The following is a 20171-nucleotide window of genomic DNA, read 5'->3' on the forward strand; positions in this document are numbered from 1 at the left end:
CAGCAAAAACCAAAAACAAACACTCCCCCTTAGTGGTAGACTACAAGATGTTTGTTTTGTACACCGACAGCCACCCATTATCTATCCTAAACAGCAGTGTTTCAGTAAAAACAAAAATACGCAAGAGGTCTCCTTCATAAAAAGATACCAAAAGTACTTGTTTACTGAGGCTGAAGCAGAGTGGTGGGGTTTGAATCAACCGAAAATTCAGGATTTTGCTCTGTATCCGTCCATGTACGACACTTCCGGGACACTCCCGCTCACAAAGCAAACACACAACGCAGCACACAGCTCCTTATTGGTGGAGCGGGCGCAAAGCTTCTGTTCACAGATAACAGGGTGAGAGCCCGTGGCTAGCCAGTCAGCCAACAATGGAAGGGGGAAGCAGGGTTTCATGGTTGAAATATGGGCCTTTTGTGTCCGTACTCGTGGTTCTTTTGGCCCTGTGGTTCCGGTCACCCCAGAATGTAATACTGGACGACCGTTTGGACACCGTTTTGTCCTCGCTTCTCCGGGCTGAACGCAAAGTCGGAATGAATAACGTCGCCAGACCTAAAGTGGCTGTCGGTAAGTGCAAGTGGCGTGAGGCGGAGCCAGCTAGCGTTACTTAGCCTAAACCAATTTTAGGGATTGGAGGTTCTGGTTTGATAATTGATGAGGTTCGAAATGAACGACAGTCGGATTAGCAAGCATCGAAGCTAGTAAGCTCCTTAAGATGAACTGACGTTAAATTTATTAATGACAAAGAAAATGTTTGATAACCATCTACATTATAACCAGAATTAATAAAGTTCATAAGAAAAACAAACTTAAATGAATGACCAAGCAGGGAAAGCTAAGCTTATGTCGAAGCCAGAACCAAGTACAGTGGAGTGTTAAGTCTATTTTATGGGCGAGTGAGGGAGGTTAAAGATGAGTGACCAGATGTCAGTCATGGAAACCTGGAAATATGAGCTTTGCGGTGCCAGCGTTTGCGCCACGAATTTGCGTGAACCTTATCAAAGTACCTCATTTCTGCCTGATGTCACTAGTATAGATTGTACCCTGGGTGTGACAAGTCTTGTTGTTTAAACTAGTGAAATAAGATGGTGGATGTAGGAATGGACTAACTACTATCTGTAGTTACTGACAGCAAGTTAACGTCTCCATGGTTGTTACCCTGGACATCTCCATGGTGTGTTACCCTGGTACAGCTGTGAGTGGTACCACTTTGTTGGCTAGTGTGCCACTGGTCAAAAAATATGAGTGGCAGCCTGGGGTCTCTTTATGCATCATAACATTAGGCACCAAGTTGATTGGTGCTATAAATGGGTGGAATTCCTCACCTCAAGGCAACAAACTTCAGACAGGTTGAGGCTCACAACATAATTAGTATGGCTGATCTGTGTCTGGACTGTCATGATCTAATCCTAAAATCTTGCCCTTTGAACCAAGATACAAACATAAGTGATATATCTGCCCAACCTTTAGTCAGTTAACCAACAGGGTCAGCCACACAATCAGAACCATTATATTGCAATGATTCAGTTTCACATTACATAATATCTTGTCAGCCTACTCGCATAGGAAAGCATTTTAATTTAACCCTAATATATTTATAGTAGATGGTTCAGGTGGTGAATTGGAGTCAAACACTACAACATGATGACAAATTCTGGCCAGTTGACTTTCAAACAAAAATGCAATAAATATCTGTCTCTGTACTCTACATGAAAACAAGTATACACAGAGGATTTTTCCCTTTTGTTTACAGTAATTTGTAAGGAAAACGTGTGTATGGCTACTCGAGCTTTGAAAAGCAAATGCATACAAAGCAGCTCGAAGTCAGACTCCGTTAAAAGTTTGAAACCCATTCAGATGTGAGAGCTACAGCAGACATTTTGCCCCTTGGCTTCTCTAGCAGGTTGCTGTTGCAGCGCATGTTGGCTTTTGTTCAGACTTGGCACAAAATGAAAGATGAAATTGATGCATTGTTGATGTTTGAGTGAAACTGAATTGAGGTATCAGGTTATTTGAGCAACCATGGTGGCAGGCAAATGTTTCTGCAGTTGTTGTGTGGATTTCGTTCTGGTCAGTTAAAAGTTGCACACTGACATTACCTTTCGCTTCGCTCTCGCGTCTCAAAGAGACAGAGTGATACACAATCTTCTCCCCGTCTTTTTTTCCCTGCAGGTCGTCTCTTTATTTTTAACTTCTTGCTGGCCACCGATTTTTATGTCATATACTTGCTTTTATCACACATATCTCCTTGTCTTTCTCTCTCTGCCCCTCTTCCTCATCCACAGGTTTTGGAGGTTGTGTTGATCTGATAGTGGACGGGGTATCTTTACTGAATAAGATCGGTCTCTCTCCGACGGACCAGCCCCATCATCATGACTACATAGACAATGAAGTGCAGCTGGCTGAGAGCTTTGCCTACTTCTTTGCACCTGGAGCTGCTGCAGAGTAAGTGTGGGGTGTGTGTGTGTATGTTTGGGTGAATAACAGCTGGTCATTAAAAATTGCTGTGGCCTAGTTGAGGGAATTTATCCTGAACATAAGCAGTTTTGCAAATATTTCATAACTCTACTCTATGCCATGACTGGTTAGAGTTTTTACGTTTATATTTAACATGTATATGTGTGTGTGTTTGTTTGTTTGACATCTTGAGACCAGCTGAGAGCAGATTTAAAATGTTAAACGTTCTTTGTTGGATCCCTCAAGCTACTGTGCTGTACTCCTGACTTATTTTCTGCCTCACGTGCTCTTTCTGGAACACACTCACATTCAACCATGAATGTGTAGGGGTATATTTATCAGATGCATACTAACAAACAAAAAAACAAAAGAAATACAACCACCAACTAATATTTCCTTTTCTACGGCTATCTATCTTTCACACAGAACATACAAAGTAAAGTTTTTTAAAACCCGTTTATTTTGTCAGTGTTTGTAGTTTCTGCGTTTTGTTGCTGTTGCTATTTGTTGATCTTTATTAGTTATTTGCTGGACAACCATGCCAACTTATTAGGTGTTTATGCTGCTGAACTCATCTCTTGTCTCTGTTGTGACTGTGACGCCTGTGAGCTCTTGTTCATTGTGTGGAACTAACACCCAAAGGCAACAGGCCTTCATCATGGACAGAAATGGCGAGGGAATATGTGTGATAGAGTGAATAAGAATGACATGTTTATGACTCTCAGTTAGACACAGAAAACAGGCCTTTTTCCGCTCAGCATTTAGAGTTTTCTTGCCTTTTTCTTGCCTGGTTTCTTGTGGAATTTGGGATTGCAAATACTCGATGTTCGCCAGATGATGACTGAAGTCGTGTTGGTTCAAAGTCTGAGACCATAATTCTGAAGCATTTGAAAGGGGAATATGTGAGAATTTTAGTTTAAAATATTCAAAACTTCACTAAAATAATCAGTTGAATGTGAAGAAATAAAAATGCGTATTATCCATATTAAATCCACATTATGTCAAAGACATGTTGCTGAGATACCTACTGAAGTTTGCATGCTAACCAGCTAGTCTCAGCCCGTTCTGTCTTGTGATTCTGCAAGAGGCATCAGTGAGTTCCTAAGTGTTGCATCTGTGTTCAGTCCCACAAAGCAGGTGGTTTTCTTGCTGTGTTTGGCTCCTGTTACATCAGCGCTGACCCAACTATGACCTCTACGCAGGCCTCCAGAGATGGGTGCTGATCTCCCTCTTGCTCCCCTGACTGTCATGTCCCTGCCTGTTCCATGTTGTCACACTGGCCTCTGTTGGTCCAGGGCCATGGTTGTTCTGGGTCTGACTGTGTTCACTGGGAGACCAGTTCCATTTACTGCTCACTCAGCTCTGGCTCTGGCCCCAGCTGTCTGCCAACTTTCCTCACTGAGTCCTCCCTCACCTGGGCCTGAAAACATCCTCTTGCCAGTACTCCACAGCTCCTGTGCTGGCTGTGTAAACACCTAACACCCCCTACACCCCAAGCTCCCAGTGCAGACAGAGGCATACAATACAGGAGCTACAGTTAGCACCAGTTAACAGTTAATCTGGTGACATGCTGCCCCCTATTTTTTGGAGCTTGAATTTGACAGGTGACCAATTCTTACATATTGCACCTTTCAGGCAAAAAAACGGAAGAGACGATGATGGTGTATACCTGCCAAGGGTTGACCAAGTCAAAGTGCATATGTGATGATTTTTGATGATGTATTTTCATAAAGTAAAGTTTGCTTATTTTACTCTGTGGGCTTTGCTTATGCAGTCCCTGCCAGGTTTTTCCATATGTTAAAATGAACTGGATATCTGCAGCTTCAGAGAGAGTCATGCAAGATACAGATGAGTGTGAAGAGATAAGCCAGAAATAAATTTGATCATCAAGATGAACCACAAACAGGCCTATCTCACAATACTGGATTCATGCGGTTTCCAGAACATTCTCCGATATTGAGTGATGGTTTACTGGGAGCCTTCATGAACGAAACAGTTTTCTCTGCTAAGGTTGCACTCGTTGTGACAAGACTGTGAAAGCTTTTATCACAATGTTTGAACTGTTGAAATGTTTTCTGGTGTTTGTAGCATTAAGGGAAGGCAATTTGTCTTTTTCAGGCAAAACTACTGCTTTTCAAAACTCATTTTTTATTTCTCTTTAATTTTTGTTCTTGACTACGTTTTGTTTTTCCTCTGAAATTTTTGTGCTCTTGATATACCTGACTTGTATTTAATCTTCACAGTATTTTCAGTTTCATATGTGCCATATGAAACATATACCATCTGTGATCAAGGCTTTTTACACAAGAGGTGTGGTGTAGAGGAAATGATGTTAGGACTTTTTCAAGTTATTTTGTTCAGTTTTAGGATTGTCTCACTATTTCTGTTTGTCCTGCAGGCGATATATGCTAAACGAAACCCTATTCAGTGAGCTGGTTGAAGCGTCTCGTGACTTACCTGGAAACAGATGGGCAGTAGGTGGCAATGCCCCAGTAATGGCTGGTCGCATGGCAACAGAGGGATGTGATGTGTTGCTAGGGGGAAGTTTCAGCCCTGATTTTACCGATGTCCTGTCCCAGCGCATTACAGGTGCACACACACACATTTACACCCCACTGAATCTATCCACCTTGTCATTTTTACATCACACAATCTTTTTCTTGCTTTTCTGAATTCCACTGTGCCCTTCAGCTCTCATAGCATCTTATGCTTTTTTCTTTAATTCCTCTTCCTTTGTCCTTTCCACTCTGTTTTTCTTCCTTTTATCTTCACTTCCATGATGCTGTACCTCACCTACCCTTGTTTTTCCAGTGGCGGGTAACGTAGTAGAAGAGCCAGACATTCATCTGATCCTGGAGTATCCATCTGGTGCTCGCTGGGGTCAGTATACAGCACGCAGAGCCAACAGGTACGTCTCAGTTGAGCATTTAGTTGATATTTTAAGTCCTTAAGAAGTGGACCTGTGTATGCGAGTGTTTTTGAAGCAAGAGGCACATTTTTCCATGTATGTAATTCTAATTTTTAAGGCTCTGCAGTATTTGAAGCTGACTGTATTGGGTCTTGCTTCTGTTTGTATTCTGTAGATATATCGTGCACAGTGATGACCATAACCCCTACCTGGCCTCCATGGAGGAGTTTGCTGAGAAACTTGGAGATTTCAAACCAGATCTGCTGGTGGTGGGTGGGCTGCAAATGATGGATAACTTCCCCTTCCAGTCGGGTAAGAGGAAGTGGTGATAACTTTTTATTATGCATGGTATTATGTTCTCAAGTTGTCCGTCTGTCCCATTCTCGGGAACATGATATCTCAAGAACGCCTTGAAAGAATTTCTACAATTGTCACAAACATCTGTAAATACAGTACCCTAACAGCAAGCGTCCGAGTGTTCGTCTATGACGTCACATTGTGTAACATTGTTGGTGCTTTGTCAACTCTGAACAAGTTAAATGCACAGTATGTACAAACAAAAAGTAACTTGTTGGTACATCCAACAGTATCATCTTTTTTGATCTGGCAGCTGTCTTTTTTCTCCCTTTGTCACTCCTCTGTATTTCTTCCTCATGTCCTCTTTCATTTGTCCACCTTTCTTGGTCTTTGGCATTTCCTCTTTACTCAACTCATCATTATTCCTCTTTGTCTTGTTTCGTCTGTCCCGTTTCTTTCCCTCACTCCTTATTGTCCGGCTACCTCTTGTCTGAATTTCTTCTCTTTCCACCTATTCATTTAATCATTGCAGGTGAGAGGGATGCGCTCCTTTCCCGCCTGGCCGACCTCCTGTTGTCCTCGTCTCCACAGATTGGGGTCCATTTTGAGATGGCCAGTTTTGTCGAAGAGAGTATAATGCAAGACTTACTTCAATATGTCATCCCACATGTATGTATGAGTGAATAATTAAATGAATAAACACATTAATTTACATGTGTTCCATAGAATGTCAGGAGACAAGAGTGATAAAACCAAATGTTCTTCCCAGAACACTTGAGTGAGGTAGTTTAGTGGTGAGGAACAGGATGTCTGACAAGTAAAACAAGGTGGAGTGAAACTAGATTTTCTTAGTTAAATTTGCTGAATACTTTTTCAAACAAAGCAGTCCATGACTCAACCAAAACTGTGTTTACTGTCCTGCATTTACATTTTGGCATATTAGTGTATTGCTAAATGTCCTGCTCACGATTGTTTTGAAATGTTTAAAAAAAAAAAAAAAAAAACCTGATAGAATTTATTTTCTCTAATGTAGTGAATAAGAGTGAGACAACATAAATGCAAAACTATAGTACATATTCTGGCCACTCCAATAACTAATTTAAGCAGGGTAATTATTGAGTTGTAGTTGTCATAATTCTGGATTATTATTAAAAATAGTGAATAGTTATGTAATAGTTATGTGTTGTAAGTGTTGTCAGTGTCGCCACAGCCTGATAAAACTAATATGCTATTGTTGAAACAGTCAATACGGAAGTGCACACTTATCTATGATATCCAGCTGACATTTAACTGCTTGATGAGAATAAAGTACAGTTGCCATGCTGATCACAGTTAGAGAATATGTCACTCAAAGTATGGCCTTGTTTTTTTTGCACAGATGCACAGTTCAGTTGAAGGCATGTCGTGACTTTAACCTCTCTTCCTGACTCTGCTTCCTGCAGGCGGACTCTTTAGGGATGAATGAACAGGAGCTTCCCAACCTGCTCAGTCTACTTAAAGGCTCCAACATCACTGTGTTGTCAGACCCAAATCCTCGTGTAGCCACTGTCCTCGACCAGATGAGGGAGGTCTATCGGTTTCTGAACCAGCGCTACAAGGATGCCATTGCAGAGAGCAACACAAACGATGTTAAAATTAAGCCGCTGACTCGGCTCCATGTCCACACTCTGGCCTTTCAGGCCATCATTGTGACACATGGCTCCCAGTGGAAGAACACCATGTCTGCCACCGCCAAGGCTTCTCTCACCGCTAACCGCCATGTCTGTGGCTCTAATGACATTGACCCCAGCAAGGCTAGGCTCATCATGGATGACTCGTTCTCCGTTAGCCGGCAAGAGGGCAGCCAGCGTATCCCTCTGCAAGAGTCCAGGCCCGTCAGCTGCTGGGATGAGGACGACTACGAGATCTGTGTAGCTCCAGTGCTAGTGTGCACTGAGGTTTACCAGACCGCAGGTGGAGGGGACAACATTTCAGCTGCTGGCCTGGTGCTGCAGATCTAGAGAGCAACACCTTATGGTTCATTTGTGTGTAGTGCCAACTACATGTTGGCTAACAGTGTGACTCAGGAGACTTGATCTAGTTATGATACAAAGTAGCTGGTGTGGAAAGCATTTGTACTGGAATATATCAGGCTAATGCTGCCACTCTTGCAGCTCATGGCCCAGGTGGACCATAAGAAAAACAGATGATCATAGGAGGAGTCAGATGATGGTGTACAGTGGTTATTAATCAGGTTTGATCATCACATTTTAAACATATGGGTTCAGTTTTGATTTTTTTTTTTTTTAGGTGATTATCTCACTCACAAGAAGCAGGATGTTGGTACTAGCCTACCATTGGCTAGTTATTGTGTATTCTGCATTCGCTTCCTCTTCAAAGTCCCTGTCAATATGTGAAAAAACAACAACAACCTCAGAGTTAGCAAGGCAGGCCTGCTTGACTCTTTTGCAGGGACTTTCCATTTCAACACCAGGGCTCACCTCCCCACATGCAAATGTAAAGATTAAGCAGAGTCTATTTGAACCAACTTTCTTCAGTTAATTAGTATGAGCGCCTCATCACTGATTTCATCCCTCTTGCGTCAACATTGTGTAAATAATATGTATATGCAAAGCCCTGTTACATGCAGTTCATATGATTTTTAGAGCCAAAATTAGAAGGAGAGACAGTCCTGCTGTGTTCTACTTGGATTCACCACATCCTACATCTTTGCCAAGTCACTGTAGCCCATCATCTGACTTCTATCCTCCAAGATCTTACAAGACTTGGCCTTCAGTCAGGATGAGATAAAGAAGGATGAGGTTTGAATAAAGTCACAAACACAGCTTGTTTTTATAGAGCCACACTACAGCGTAGCCTGTGGCATGGTATTTTAGAAATGTGGAAGTTTGACAAATCTGCGTTTTCTGCTGCAGGATAAATTTGCCTTGTGTTTATTTTAACATGTGGCTCCACTATGCAACAAACTTATACACAAAGTTGTGTAATTATTGAAATAGATGATTTTTTTGTTTCTTGGAAGCATATTTTTTTAGGTGCTGTCACCTAATTAAAATTTACAGTTTGAAAAAGTAAACAGGGCTTTGACCTCTGCTGTGTAGCGAATGTATTTCCTGGAGGGCCAACCTAAATCTGTCTGGTCACTTCTGAACCCTTTTAAAAGAGAAGGCCCTCTCCTGCCTCCTCCCTCTCCTATCACATTCTCAAAGGCAAAGAGAGATTTACAGTAGAATACTAGTGAGGCGATCACTTTCCGTTCTTCCTAATACATGTGAAAAAATGTAGTTTGGTTGAGTGGTTGATTTGTTGTAAGACTGTCATTCCTCTGTGTGTCAGTTGCAGTGTAATAGTGCAAAAACAATGTTAAGACACCACTGTTGGTAGCTGGGTATGATGTCAAAAATGTCCTCTCTACCTCTGTGTTCTTTTTCTTTCTGTTTCTCTTTTTGGCCTCTTCTCATGGACTTCATTCCTCCATGTTACTTGGTCCAATTCTTCTATAGTCTGTCATATTTCTTCCTTTCCACCTTTTGTATGTCTATTTATGGCTTTGTTAAGGACCAAATAACCAATGTGGACTGCCACTGATAAAGTTGCTGCAAAGGAGAAGTTACTGGCAGTCAGTTTGCACATTCTCACATGACATGGCTGCATACACAATTTCATGATAAGATTTTTTCCAAGAAAGAGTGGGTTAGCAACATGAAATTGTAAGCTTGACTTGAAGCCATGGTGTTACTCACCACGATGAATCTGTGGGCTACACAGAAAATGTAATATTTTAGTCTTCATCTCACTTGCATGATTAAAAGCCAGATTTCTTTGACTTGTCACAGCTGCTCATATGTCAAACCCATTACTTTCCTTTCCTTAACCCAACATTAGTGAAAAAATGACCTCTAAATGGCTATCAACTCCCATTTTACTTTTTTCAGGGTTGGAATCACTTTTGTGACTGGACTTAAATTGGAGTGATACCAGCTCTGCTATTTTTCTCATTATGTACAAATCAAACACTCACAGACCCAGTTTGTTATTTTTTTCCTTTCAGGATGAACACAACATGACAAGAACACGTCAACATCAGTCAAGTATAGCTGCTCGTTAAAGCCCATTTTCACTGAGGAACACATTTTTTCATGTTACAATGCAACAAGTATGACATTGAGAGAGATAAAGAAGAACGTAAAGGTGAAGGAGTCCCTTTGAATCTTTTCTCTGTGTATCAAGACATTAGTGGTTAACTGAATATGGATTTGATAATGTTTAGGGTAAATGAGCCTTATTCTGTTTGTGACTTTTGGTGTTTAGCTACAAGGGAATGTTTAATACACACATTTTCTACTACTATAGGCTTATGTTTTATTTTGTAACACCTTCGTCTTACACAGTTGCAAACCAAAAGTAACGGGTGATTGTTATTTCTTTACTGTGAACTGAAACTGTTTAAACATATCTTCAGTGGTTTGTTGCCATTTTGTTGTCAACAGAGCTGATAGGATTTTGGCTTGCTTGCACAAAAAAATGCTATCTTGTGCTCTTGGGATAATTCATGTCATCTCTGTGCTGTGTTAAACTGTTTCATGCATGAAAGATAAAATGCTATGCTGATAAAGTCATTCATTGCGCTTTGTTTATTTTCTCATTCTGGGGTGTGGGGTCATTTGATTGTTTAAGGGTCATGCCCATCATGCAGTCTGCTGAAATGAACAATTCTTTGAGACACTTGTGACTTGCCTGAATACTAGGACATTGTCACATCATGGCTTTCTTACCATAATGTCCTCCTTCCCTCTCCCAACGCACATTTCATTTAATGTCACTTCATATCGCTAATGTTCCTGGCTGATCCCTGCTTTCATTGTTTGTCCATTGGCTGCACACACTAACCCTCAGTCAAGTGAATAACCTTCTTCCTTCTGGTACTGATATGACCACTGGGCACAGATATAATCTGTGAACAAAGAATAGGTTCTCCCAGTTAATAACTTTAAGGCTTTATATTGGCAAACTTCTACCCTGCAGTTCGAGGGGGATTTGAACTACCACTTTTATATACAGGCCTTATTTTATTACTGGACATCTGCGCCAAATTATTCTATCTGCTTGGTCTTTTCTTCTCATATCTAGAGTACACACAAATGATCAACACTTTCAAATAAGCCAAGGTTCTGGGGTTAGGAGAGCAGCAAGCTCCTTTAAATGCAGCTCATATCTTTCAAACGAGTTATTCAAGAGTAAAAAATGTAGACTGCATCAATCTAATAGATTTATACTGTATATGTGCTTTCCAATTTAATAGATTACAATACATTATACCAAAATAACGAATCACTAAATGATGGTGCCCCTGCATTGATACATTTTCTCAAATATACCAAAAAGTTGACCAGATAGTATTTAATCTGAACTGAAAGACAAGTCTGGAAACACAAAGTCAGTATCGAGCTTTGCACATTTACTATTTATATCAAGACTACACGCTCAACTTAAAAACATGGCAAACATGAACATACACACCGACTACATGTCAGGGTCAATGGTCAGCTGATTGATTAAGTCTTTGTAATAGATAAGGTTGTTCTCATGGTCAGCGAGTGCTGTCAGCATCTCATCCATCTCCTCCTGAGTGAACAGTTCCCCTGATTGTAAAACAAACACAACTCAGCCACTGTTTTAAAAAATAATTCCTACATTATATATGTTGTTTTAGAAGCAGAGGGAATGTTAGACAGAAAAAAATAAGATTATCTGCTCATAACCACACTAACAAATTTTTTGCTCACAGAGACTGATAGCAGCTGTTTACCTTCCTCTGTCATGTACTTTGTCAGCTCCTCAGGCTCCAGGTATCCTTTATTTTCTTTATCCAAAACCTACAAACACATTGTCATTGCCCTTTGGCTTCAACAAATATCCATAACTAACACAGTGATGTAAGTTTCACTCTGTTCAAAGTATGATATTCCCAGTCAACTGGTGCTGAAAAAAGGAAATTTGAGGGAATCTGCTATTACCAGATAAAACTGTGAGACTTAAGTGGCAGCATTTTAAACTACAGAACTGGAGAATATGAGGAAACAACAACTGGTCCCACCTCAAAGGCCTGAAGCAGAAGGTCCTCAGGGACGGCAGGGAACCTAACGCAAGCACACACACACACCCCATAATGATTTCTGTTTGTATGGGAGTACCACCTGATAGTACTGACATGATTACATACCAAATACTGCAATCTCCTCTGTCTTTTCCAGGTGCAGTTTACAAGACTGAAGAGTTCTGTGCTCATTTTATTAAAAGGACCCTAAGGTTTTCAATAACTGCAAGTGAAACTAAAATATTGTCAAAGGTCAGCATTTTAGTTTCAATAGCAGCAAATGAAACAAAAATATTGTCAAAGGTGGACAACATAAGGACAGAATTTTGTACTAAGCAGCATACACTTCCATCAGTTTAGCAGACCTAAGCACAGAAAAATATATGTTTAAAAGGCATATATTGTTTAAAGAAATCTGACATTTGCAATTTTATAGGAGGTAAAAAACATCCCATGAAAGATTACTGACCATAAAACAGCCTTTCCACCACACATCTATGCTTTGAAATGCTGCACTTAACTCATTATATTCACCAAATGTAAATATCACTCTCAGGACTGGACAATCAGTCATTTGCTGTAAGACCTACTTGCATCATGACATGGTCTTCTTCTCACTCACTTTTTAGTCATGTAGTTTCATTTACAAAACTGCACAACTGGTGATTGTCTTACTTGTGCTCCAGTAGGACTTTCGTCATGGCTGGGAGAAACTTGTCCAAATGGATACATCCTGTGTGGTCCTCTTCAACCTGGTTAAGCAGGACAAAGATGCTGACTTTTGGTTCTTGAACAAGTTCTGAATTTTTAAACAACACTGACTGCTTGTACTGTCAATCCCCAAGTAGTTTAAAAGCAAGAACATCTTTAACAATACATGACATATTTCATTTAAGCAGCTAATTAAAGCTAAATGCAATATTCAGGAAAATGAGAGGACAATTTAAAAGACAGTGATATTAAAATACCATTATTAATTATATTTCACTAGAAGGTATAGTAGATACTCTGACGTGACTCTAATGTGAAATGCCAGAATTGTTTCTAAATAACTACATGATATAATTCTTGCTTAATTCGTCCAAAATATAAGAAAAATATGAAAAAACACTGTTCTAACCTCAGCTATAAAGTCATGCAGGTCTGCCTGAGTGGGGAAGCATCCCAGGGAATAGATGATGGTTCCAATCTCCCTGGAATACAAACATCATGTCAAACCACAATATTTAACTAAATAAAAATCCTACATGTTTTAAAGGGACTTTGGTCAACTTAAGTTGTTTTAAATGTACTGTAGAGATGAATTTGACTTGACCATACATCATGGCGCTGATCACCCTGACAAATAAAGCATGTCATGTTCACCTAAGATCTACCAGAGCCTCCTGTACAAACTTGTGTCAAACTACTACATCTAACTTGCCTCCTCACCTCATCTGGCAAATGAAAGGTGCTTTCATTTTACTTACAAACACAAAAGTACAGGACCAGATGGGTGTTTCCCTCATAAACTACACATTTAGTAATTAAATCTATATAATTAACATAAACAGTCTTTAATGTTGTGAGATTATAAGGCTCAAACCCACTAGATGGGGAAGATACTGTGGAGTATATTCATTAAGAAGATATATTTAGATTGACAGCGTCTGGTGTAAATCTGGAAGTTAACTCAGTTAGAGTAAGAGCCTGTATAGAAGGCTCTCACTGAGGACGTTTCGTTAAAGACACCCATAATATTGCTAACTTGTGGTTTCCACTTCAATATTCACAGTGTTATAGGAGCTTAGTCTACTACAAGCTACTGAGGGGTTTGACCCCGGAGCGACCTATCTGACGCGCTAAGTTGTCCAAATTTTAACTTACTAGATCAGGAATGAGTCCACACGTCTCCATTGACTATTCCACCAAACGAGGGTTATTCTCGGTGCAACAAAAAATGCGTCCATTCATCCTCCAACATACAACACCTGTGCCCTAACGTTCAAAAATCGTTTGCCCTTCCGGGGTCACACAACACCTGATGACCCCAGATTTCCCATTACATATATACCCCATTATGGCCTGAATGACCACAGCGCCCCCTATGGTACCCACAACAAATACCGAGTCACCATGTTTCCCCATAACATTGCATTTGGCTCCTACACACAGTGTCTGAAGCTACATACTGTATATGAGAAGTGACCCAAGGGGTTCAAATAAGGCTCATGTGTTATTGTATTGTTTGTTTTTACATCACAACCATCATAAGTTATGAGCCCAGGAGAAGAATTTCACTCACCGGACATCCACTGTGTTGTTAGACTCATAGTCAAATGCTTCAAAAGCCGCTTTAATCCTCTTGTGGACATCTGACACTATGCCCTCTGACAGACAGACAGAAGAGAGGAGAACCAGGACCAGAACCTAGATTTAGCTTTTTACCGAAGCAGTCACTCATACTCAAAAATTTTGGAGCTAATAACATTCAGTCCGACAACAGAACCGTAATTTTGAAGGAAACATTACGACCACACGGGGATTTGGATATACTAAAGCTGCCTCTTATTGTTTTCTGAACATGAGAATTTAAAGGAGTAGATAAACGAACCTGCGTTTGACTTGTACGCCGCCATGGTTTCCCGGTTATTATTCCGTTACCTAGCAACCGACTGGGTTCATCAAAGAAGCAGCTAGTTAGTTAGCTAAGCTAGCCTTTCACAAGTAAGGAAAAACTTTATAAATACCCAGAACTTTGTCTAATAAAAACAAGTCGTACACTTGTCCACTGCGTTGTCGATTGAGAAAATGTTACCTGTTACCTAGTAGTCTGTTAACTACTTTTTCATGACCAAAATGTCTTTCATTATACATTTTATGAAGAAAAACTCCCTATACATTGAACCAATTCATGCAAACTATTAACATGTTTTTGTGCTTTTAGCGTTTCCTATTTTATTTAAACTATAATATACATGTGTTGTATTTAGGCCTTTCAAACTCAATTCTGACAAACCCAACAAATCTTAGAAACAAGAGACAGAGTGAAAGGGAATGGGACAAAGAAATGTTTGCTTTATTTCCTTCAACTGTATAAATGCATAAATGTTTTTTAAATACCCAAACAAAACAAAAACTTAACACAAATACTGTATATATATTTCAAGTTTGCAGATAAGATATGAAGACGAAAGACTGGTGGCAGTAGGATGTAACTCATTAAGAGCCCAGTACTAATCTGACTATGATGCTGGTTCCCAGCTCTTTTGGAAACATTAAAATCCTCATTAAAATGTATCCTCATGCTTTTGGGATCATACACAAATTCATTAAAACAAAGAAAAATTTGGCTTGATACTGCATAACAAGATGGGTTTTTCTTTTCTGAATTATTATTTTCTTAGATGACTAAAGTTGTTGTCTAGGCTGGGGGAATTCACAAGGAAGACCAAATTTGATTTCATGGCACGCCGGTGTGCCTTATCACTGGCTAAACTGAGCTGACTGTAAAATGAGACCAGTTTAACTATGAACACATGAATTCCTGATGAAAACTTCTAGGTGCAAATCCTAAACCAAGGGTAGGTCAGTCACAGTAAGGCAATCAGCGTGTACATGCACTGAGCAACAAATTCAATGCTGAAAACCTAAAAATGTGCCTTATCTTCCAGCTATGACAAAAAAGAGTAATAAATACAATTAACATAAATCAAATATTCCAAAGAATAAATCTCCATTAATGATGGCTTCCATTTTACTAATGTGGATAGTATTGCATTTTGCATTCAGAACTCTCAACTCAGAACTTAATCATTAAAACCAACCGTGCTTGTGGTAGAAAACATCTTCTAATAAAGTGACAGGAACACTTTCAACAGATCCATCTTTTCATTTCTCTACCAACTACATAGTTAACAGTCAACTGAAACAGGCGGTAAATTCTCAGGATTCTAAACAAGAGAGAGAGACTGTTTGTGATGATGAAGAAGTCCTCTCAGCTGACAGCAGTATTTTAACTCTACCATCAGTCTTATGCTGGTTTGATTCAAGAGCACAGAGTGACAATGTGGACGGAACCAGCCTGTGTTTGTGTGCATTCATATCTCTGGTTGCCCCAGATGAACAGGAATTTCATGGTCCTGCCCTTGTTCTGCTGCAGCTGCTTCTGGAATTTGTTGTCCATGCTGATCATCTACTTGCTTTATGAGTTTCTCCTCTTCGGTCTTTACCTCCTGTTTAGTTTGCTCTTCATCTTGAGGCTGTAAATCCTCATGAGCCTCCTCTCTCTGTTCTACAGCTCGTGCCTTCTCCTCATCAGCATTGGGGTTTGGCACCTCCTGCTCCTGATGAGGAGCATCGCTGTTGCTGGAGTCCTGTAGGGGAAAAGTTACTTCAGTGGTAATTTGACAAAACACTTGCAAACTCAAGGCACACTAAATAGCCTTTGATATATGTATATATTTTTGTTTTTGTGCATTTATGCAAGTATGCATACAAAATCTCACAACAGTTATATAATCTATACAATTATACTTTTTTACCATACTAGTGTAATAAAGTTGCCTGTATTTTTTTGTTGCGGCTTGTGTGTGAATGTAAAGTACCTGTGTCTGAGGCAATGGAGGTGACAGCAACTCCGAAGGGGCCAACAGGCCGTCCTGGTTTAAATCCTGAGTCTGGAGTAAAAAATCTACCATAGACACCACCTGCACACATGAGTGAGATAAATGGGTAAAAAAAAGTATGAAAGCATTGGTTATGTGATAGTAGACACAAATACAACACACGCACGCACACACACACATACATAACTACTCCTTCTCACCAGCTCATTGGACTGTGCTCCAGGTGTATGATGGGAGTTATAATCTGAGAGTAGCTTCATCATCTCCAAACCATCCAGGAGCTCACTGCGATCGTAGTCATAAAGACGAAACAGGAAGAAAACCTCTAACACAAAGCAGAAGACATTTTGATGTAATGCTATCATACACACAAACACAACTGCAATGATGTTAATAACCAATAATCTGGGACAAAAAGGTTCTGTTAAAATCACAGGCAAAGAGCTTCTCTGGTCATCACATATAAAGATTATTATTGTTTGTACAGCTTAAAAAGATTCACCATATCAAAGTCATAGAAAATTACTTCAATACAAACAGTATTTACATAATACTGCATAATTAGAGTCTGTATATCTGGTAATGACAGTCAATCTGAACTTGGGTTTTGGTGGATGAATCTGTCTACCTTGTTCCCAGGTGCTGATTTCTGGTCCTCCTTGGCCATCCTTCAGGCTGGACTGAATGTAACTTTGCAGCAACCTGTGTTACACAGTGCACAGAGTCTTGTCAGATTTGTCCCACCCTGCAGGTACTGAGTCATGTTTTAGCCATTGCTTGCAGAAACAACTTTCTCTGTTACAACTTACCCTTGAATCAGGTTGGCTTGCCTTGGAGGTACAGTAATAATTCTGAATGATTTTCAGCCACAAGATTTTAGACTACTTGTTTGGGTAATCATTATGCAAAACTGAGACCTATCACATCTGTCATGAAGCCGATGGAAACAAGGTATTCTGCAACAGTGATTCTTAGAGGGTATGTCACTTGGTTAGTATTTCAATCACAATATGGCTGAAATACTGTAACTCTAATAACTGTAATATTACATTTGAAAGATTAGTACTCAAAAAGGCACTTTGTTTCCATCCAGACTGTGCCAAGGCCTACTGTGATTTAATGACCATTGTTTGTTTGAGGGCATGGCTGACAAACATTCATCTGGTCATACACTCAACACAACTAAGTAACCACTACGATAGAGTAGTGTAGAAACCCATCAATCTTATCAGCCAGTGGAAAGATACTGCAGCCACTGTCTGACAACGTAGCTGTAACTAACTGAGAATTAACAAGTTGTGCCTCCTTTTTTTTACTCAATAAAGTAATCTTGTAATTCAGAGTGCATTGGTTCATACCGCCAGACAGCTATGTGAGGATGAGTCATTATATTTGCAATATGTGTGATGATGATGAAAACTCATAATTGCAACATAAAACAATATTATTGCTCTTGTAATCTTATCAGTATACAGTGCAGTCCACATCATTAGTCCAACACAGCAGCCAAAGTCCACACGGTCATCAGGCAGCAGCTGCTTCATCCAGTAAGACGCACAGCAGGCTCAACAAATTTGTATGTGGTTTGCATGTTGTGTTGTGTGTGTTCTAGCTACTAAGTAATGTAGCAGCTTGACAAGATAAGTATCTTTATTCCATGTAATACATATGTTAGAATAGTCTTTAAATAAAATTACAATTTCCATTTTGACAACATTTAGGCAAGCTGTTTGAAAAAGCTTTTTACTTAAAGGTTGTGTCAATCCTTTTCTGATTAATTAAGTAATTAGCAGCAAATTTATGTCTTAAAATGAGCTGGATGTGTAACAGCAGCACTCCATCCATGTGTCACTCACCTGCGGTCCTGCTCTCCAGAGCCAAAAGGATTGGCCAGTGCCACGGTAGGGGGGTGGCCATCTACTGCTTCATTACTGAGAGATGGATATTTAAAAATGTGAATTCAAAAACCAGAATCTTTTGCTTCATTTCCAAACATGCAGAAAATTGAATACAACAGAGGCGAAAGCAAGTTCGCTTCTTTGGCCGGCAGTGATATCAGAACTCGACCCTCCTTACACGCTTACCTTTTTATCCCAGGTTGACCTGGTGCAGCCATGCACAAGTGTATGAGCATGAACAGGGACAAGACATATTGGACCAACCTGCCCAGGTGAGACTCCATGAAGACACCTACGAGTACACAGTCATGTTTTAACTTCATATCACGTGTGGACAGAATCCATTCACAGGATACTATTATCAATTTACCTGTACAAATGTCATAGATTTCTTGACATACTATGTAACTGAGCAGGAAAAAGAAGTCCTTTCCAAGCATTGAGTTTTATCTGAGGTACTAGCATATTGTAAGGAGATAGTTTCATGATGCTGTATTTCCACAACGCTACTCTCTCAGAATATCAGCCTTAATACATCCACATACTCATAACCTAGTCGTACTTTGTGTTAATGACTGTCAGATTCTCAATCTACAGGAAAAAACACTTAAAGAGCAATGCTTGCAACCCTGCAGCCTTTACAAGTTACACAGCTGGAGAAGCTTATGATCCATTATGGCAAAATCAATAAAAACCTCCCATTTATTGCACAGCATCAGTCCATCAACACTGTCCCCAGTGGTCGCCCAATATGTCCATGTGCCTCGGATATTAGATGCATATGTTACATATGTGGATTACAGTGCTGGTTTGGGATGTGCAGAGTAACAAACTAGCTACCTTGTGTTACTCCAGATTCCTCGTGTGCGGAGCAGCAGCAGCGATGCTAACACCGCGGCTCCATAGTCACACATGACCCACGGATGACACCGACCACTCACTGCAGCATTATTACAGCCTGCACACTGTACACTGGTCATTTCTGATAAACTCATGTTCCCCGCTTCCACATTACACACCTAAATTACGGCAAAAACAAACCAAACGGCAGCTAGTTGTAGCATAAAGCAATAGCCTGGCCGCGTACGCATTAAGATGCAGATTAAATATTTAAGTATAAGTAACACACACACTGAAAGCCTCGCTACCGCTGGATACATACGTGCTGCCATTCTCTACCCAGTGGGATAACGAGCTTACCTGTCTGCATAGCTGATGTGTGGACAGTGAAGAGGTTTAATTCGGGCAGTTTTCCGTTTACAGGTTCATATCTGGAGAGCACCTCTGCCCCGCCTCGTGCCTCCCGGTCTGCACTGCGCAACGGCGGCTGCACGCGCGCTCCCAGGCTGCCACGGAGACCGCCGTGTTTTGGTCAATGACAGGGTCCACGTGGAAGAACAGAGCCGTCGTCGTGTCAGTGAGTTTGCGCAAGGCAGCTTCTCTTTGTGCTCCTCACTCCGTGTTTTCCGCCGCGCCACGTCCTCACCGACAGTCAGATTCCGGTAGGACGGGACAGATGGTTGAAACGTACACTATATAGGCAAAAGTATTGGGACGTTCGACCATTATGTGAAAGAGTTTAATGATCGTATTCTATATACTCGGACAGCTTTGCAGCTACGAGAGCTTCAGCTCTTCTTGGGACGTTTTCCACAAGATTTTGGAGTGTTTCTGTTGGATTTTTTTGCCCATTTGTGCAGCAGAGCGTTTGTGATGTTTGACCAAAACGCCTGGCGCACAATCTCCATTCCAGATCATCCCGAAGGTGTTTGATGGGGCTGAGGTCAGGGATCTGTGTGGGCCAGTCAAGTTCTTCCACACCAAACTCATCCACACATGTCTTTATGGACTTTGCTTTGTGCACTGGGGGTCAGTCATGCTGAAGCATTAAGATTTGCCTTCAGCAG

General features: G+C 40.5%; 3 protein-coding genes across 4 annotated transcripts; 1 reads left to right on the top strand and 2 right to left on the bottom strand.

Moving 5' to 3' along the window:
- Nucleotides 1-156: 156 nt before the first annotated feature.
- adpgk2 (ADP-dependent glucokinase 2) lies at nt 157-10281 on the top strand. Its single transcript, XM_046384013.1, has 7 exons — nt 157-567; nt 2286-2445; nt 4856-5046; nt 5269-5365; nt 5541-5677; nt 6195-6331; nt 7105-10281. Exons 1-7 carry the CDS (start codon nt 372-374, stop codon nt 7660-7662), a joined length of 1476 nt encoding a protein of 491 aa, XP_046239969.1. The 5' UTR covers nt 157-371; the 3' UTR covers nt 7663-10281.
- efcab2 (EF-hand calcium binding domain 2) lies at nt 9687-14476 on the bottom strand. 2 transcript variants are annotated; one of them, XM_046384053.1, is made up of 8 exons: nt 14353-14476; nt 14044-14128; nt 12880-12952; nt 12435-12511; nt 11760-11802; nt 11472-11538; nt 11183-11304; nt 9687-10616 (listed from the first exon to the last, which is right to left on the bottom strand). In XM_046384053.1, exons 1-7 carry the CDS (start codon nt 14375-14377, stop codon nt 11186-11188), a joined length of 489 nt encoding a protein of 162 aa, XP_046240009.1. In that variant the 5' UTR covers nt 14378-14476; the 3' UTR covers nt 9687-10616; nt 11183-11185. The 2 variants fall into 2 exon arrangements, with proteins under 2 accessions (XP_046240009.1, XP_046239998.1); XM_046384042.1 differs by lacking the exon at nt 9687-10616 and having other exon boundaries at nt 11048-11304.
- Nucleotides 14477-14766: 290 nt separating this feature from the next.
- Nucleotides 14767-19788, bottom strand: cgref1 (cell growth regulator with EF-hand domain 1). Its single transcript, XM_046384027.1, has 7 exons — nt 19465-19788; nt 18451-18556; nt 18223-18297; nt 16995-17068; nt 16567-16691; nt 16346-16447; nt 14767-16114 (listed from the first exon to the last, which is right to left on the bottom strand). Exons 1-7 carry the CDS (start codon nt 19472-19474, stop codon nt 15839-15841), a joined length of 768 nt encoding a protein of 255 aa, XP_046239983.1. The 5' UTR covers nt 19475-19788; the 3' UTR covers nt 14767-15838.
- Nucleotides 19789-20171: the final 383 nt, after the last annotated feature.

This window comes from Scatophagus argus, chromosome 1, assembly GCF_020382885.2.
Source record: "Scatophagus argus isolate fScaArg1 chromosome 1, fScaArg1.pri, whole genome shotgun sequence".
NCBI classification, from domain to species: domain Eukaryota; kingdom Metazoa; phylum Chordata; class Actinopteri; family Scatophagidae; genus Scatophagus; species Scatophagus argus.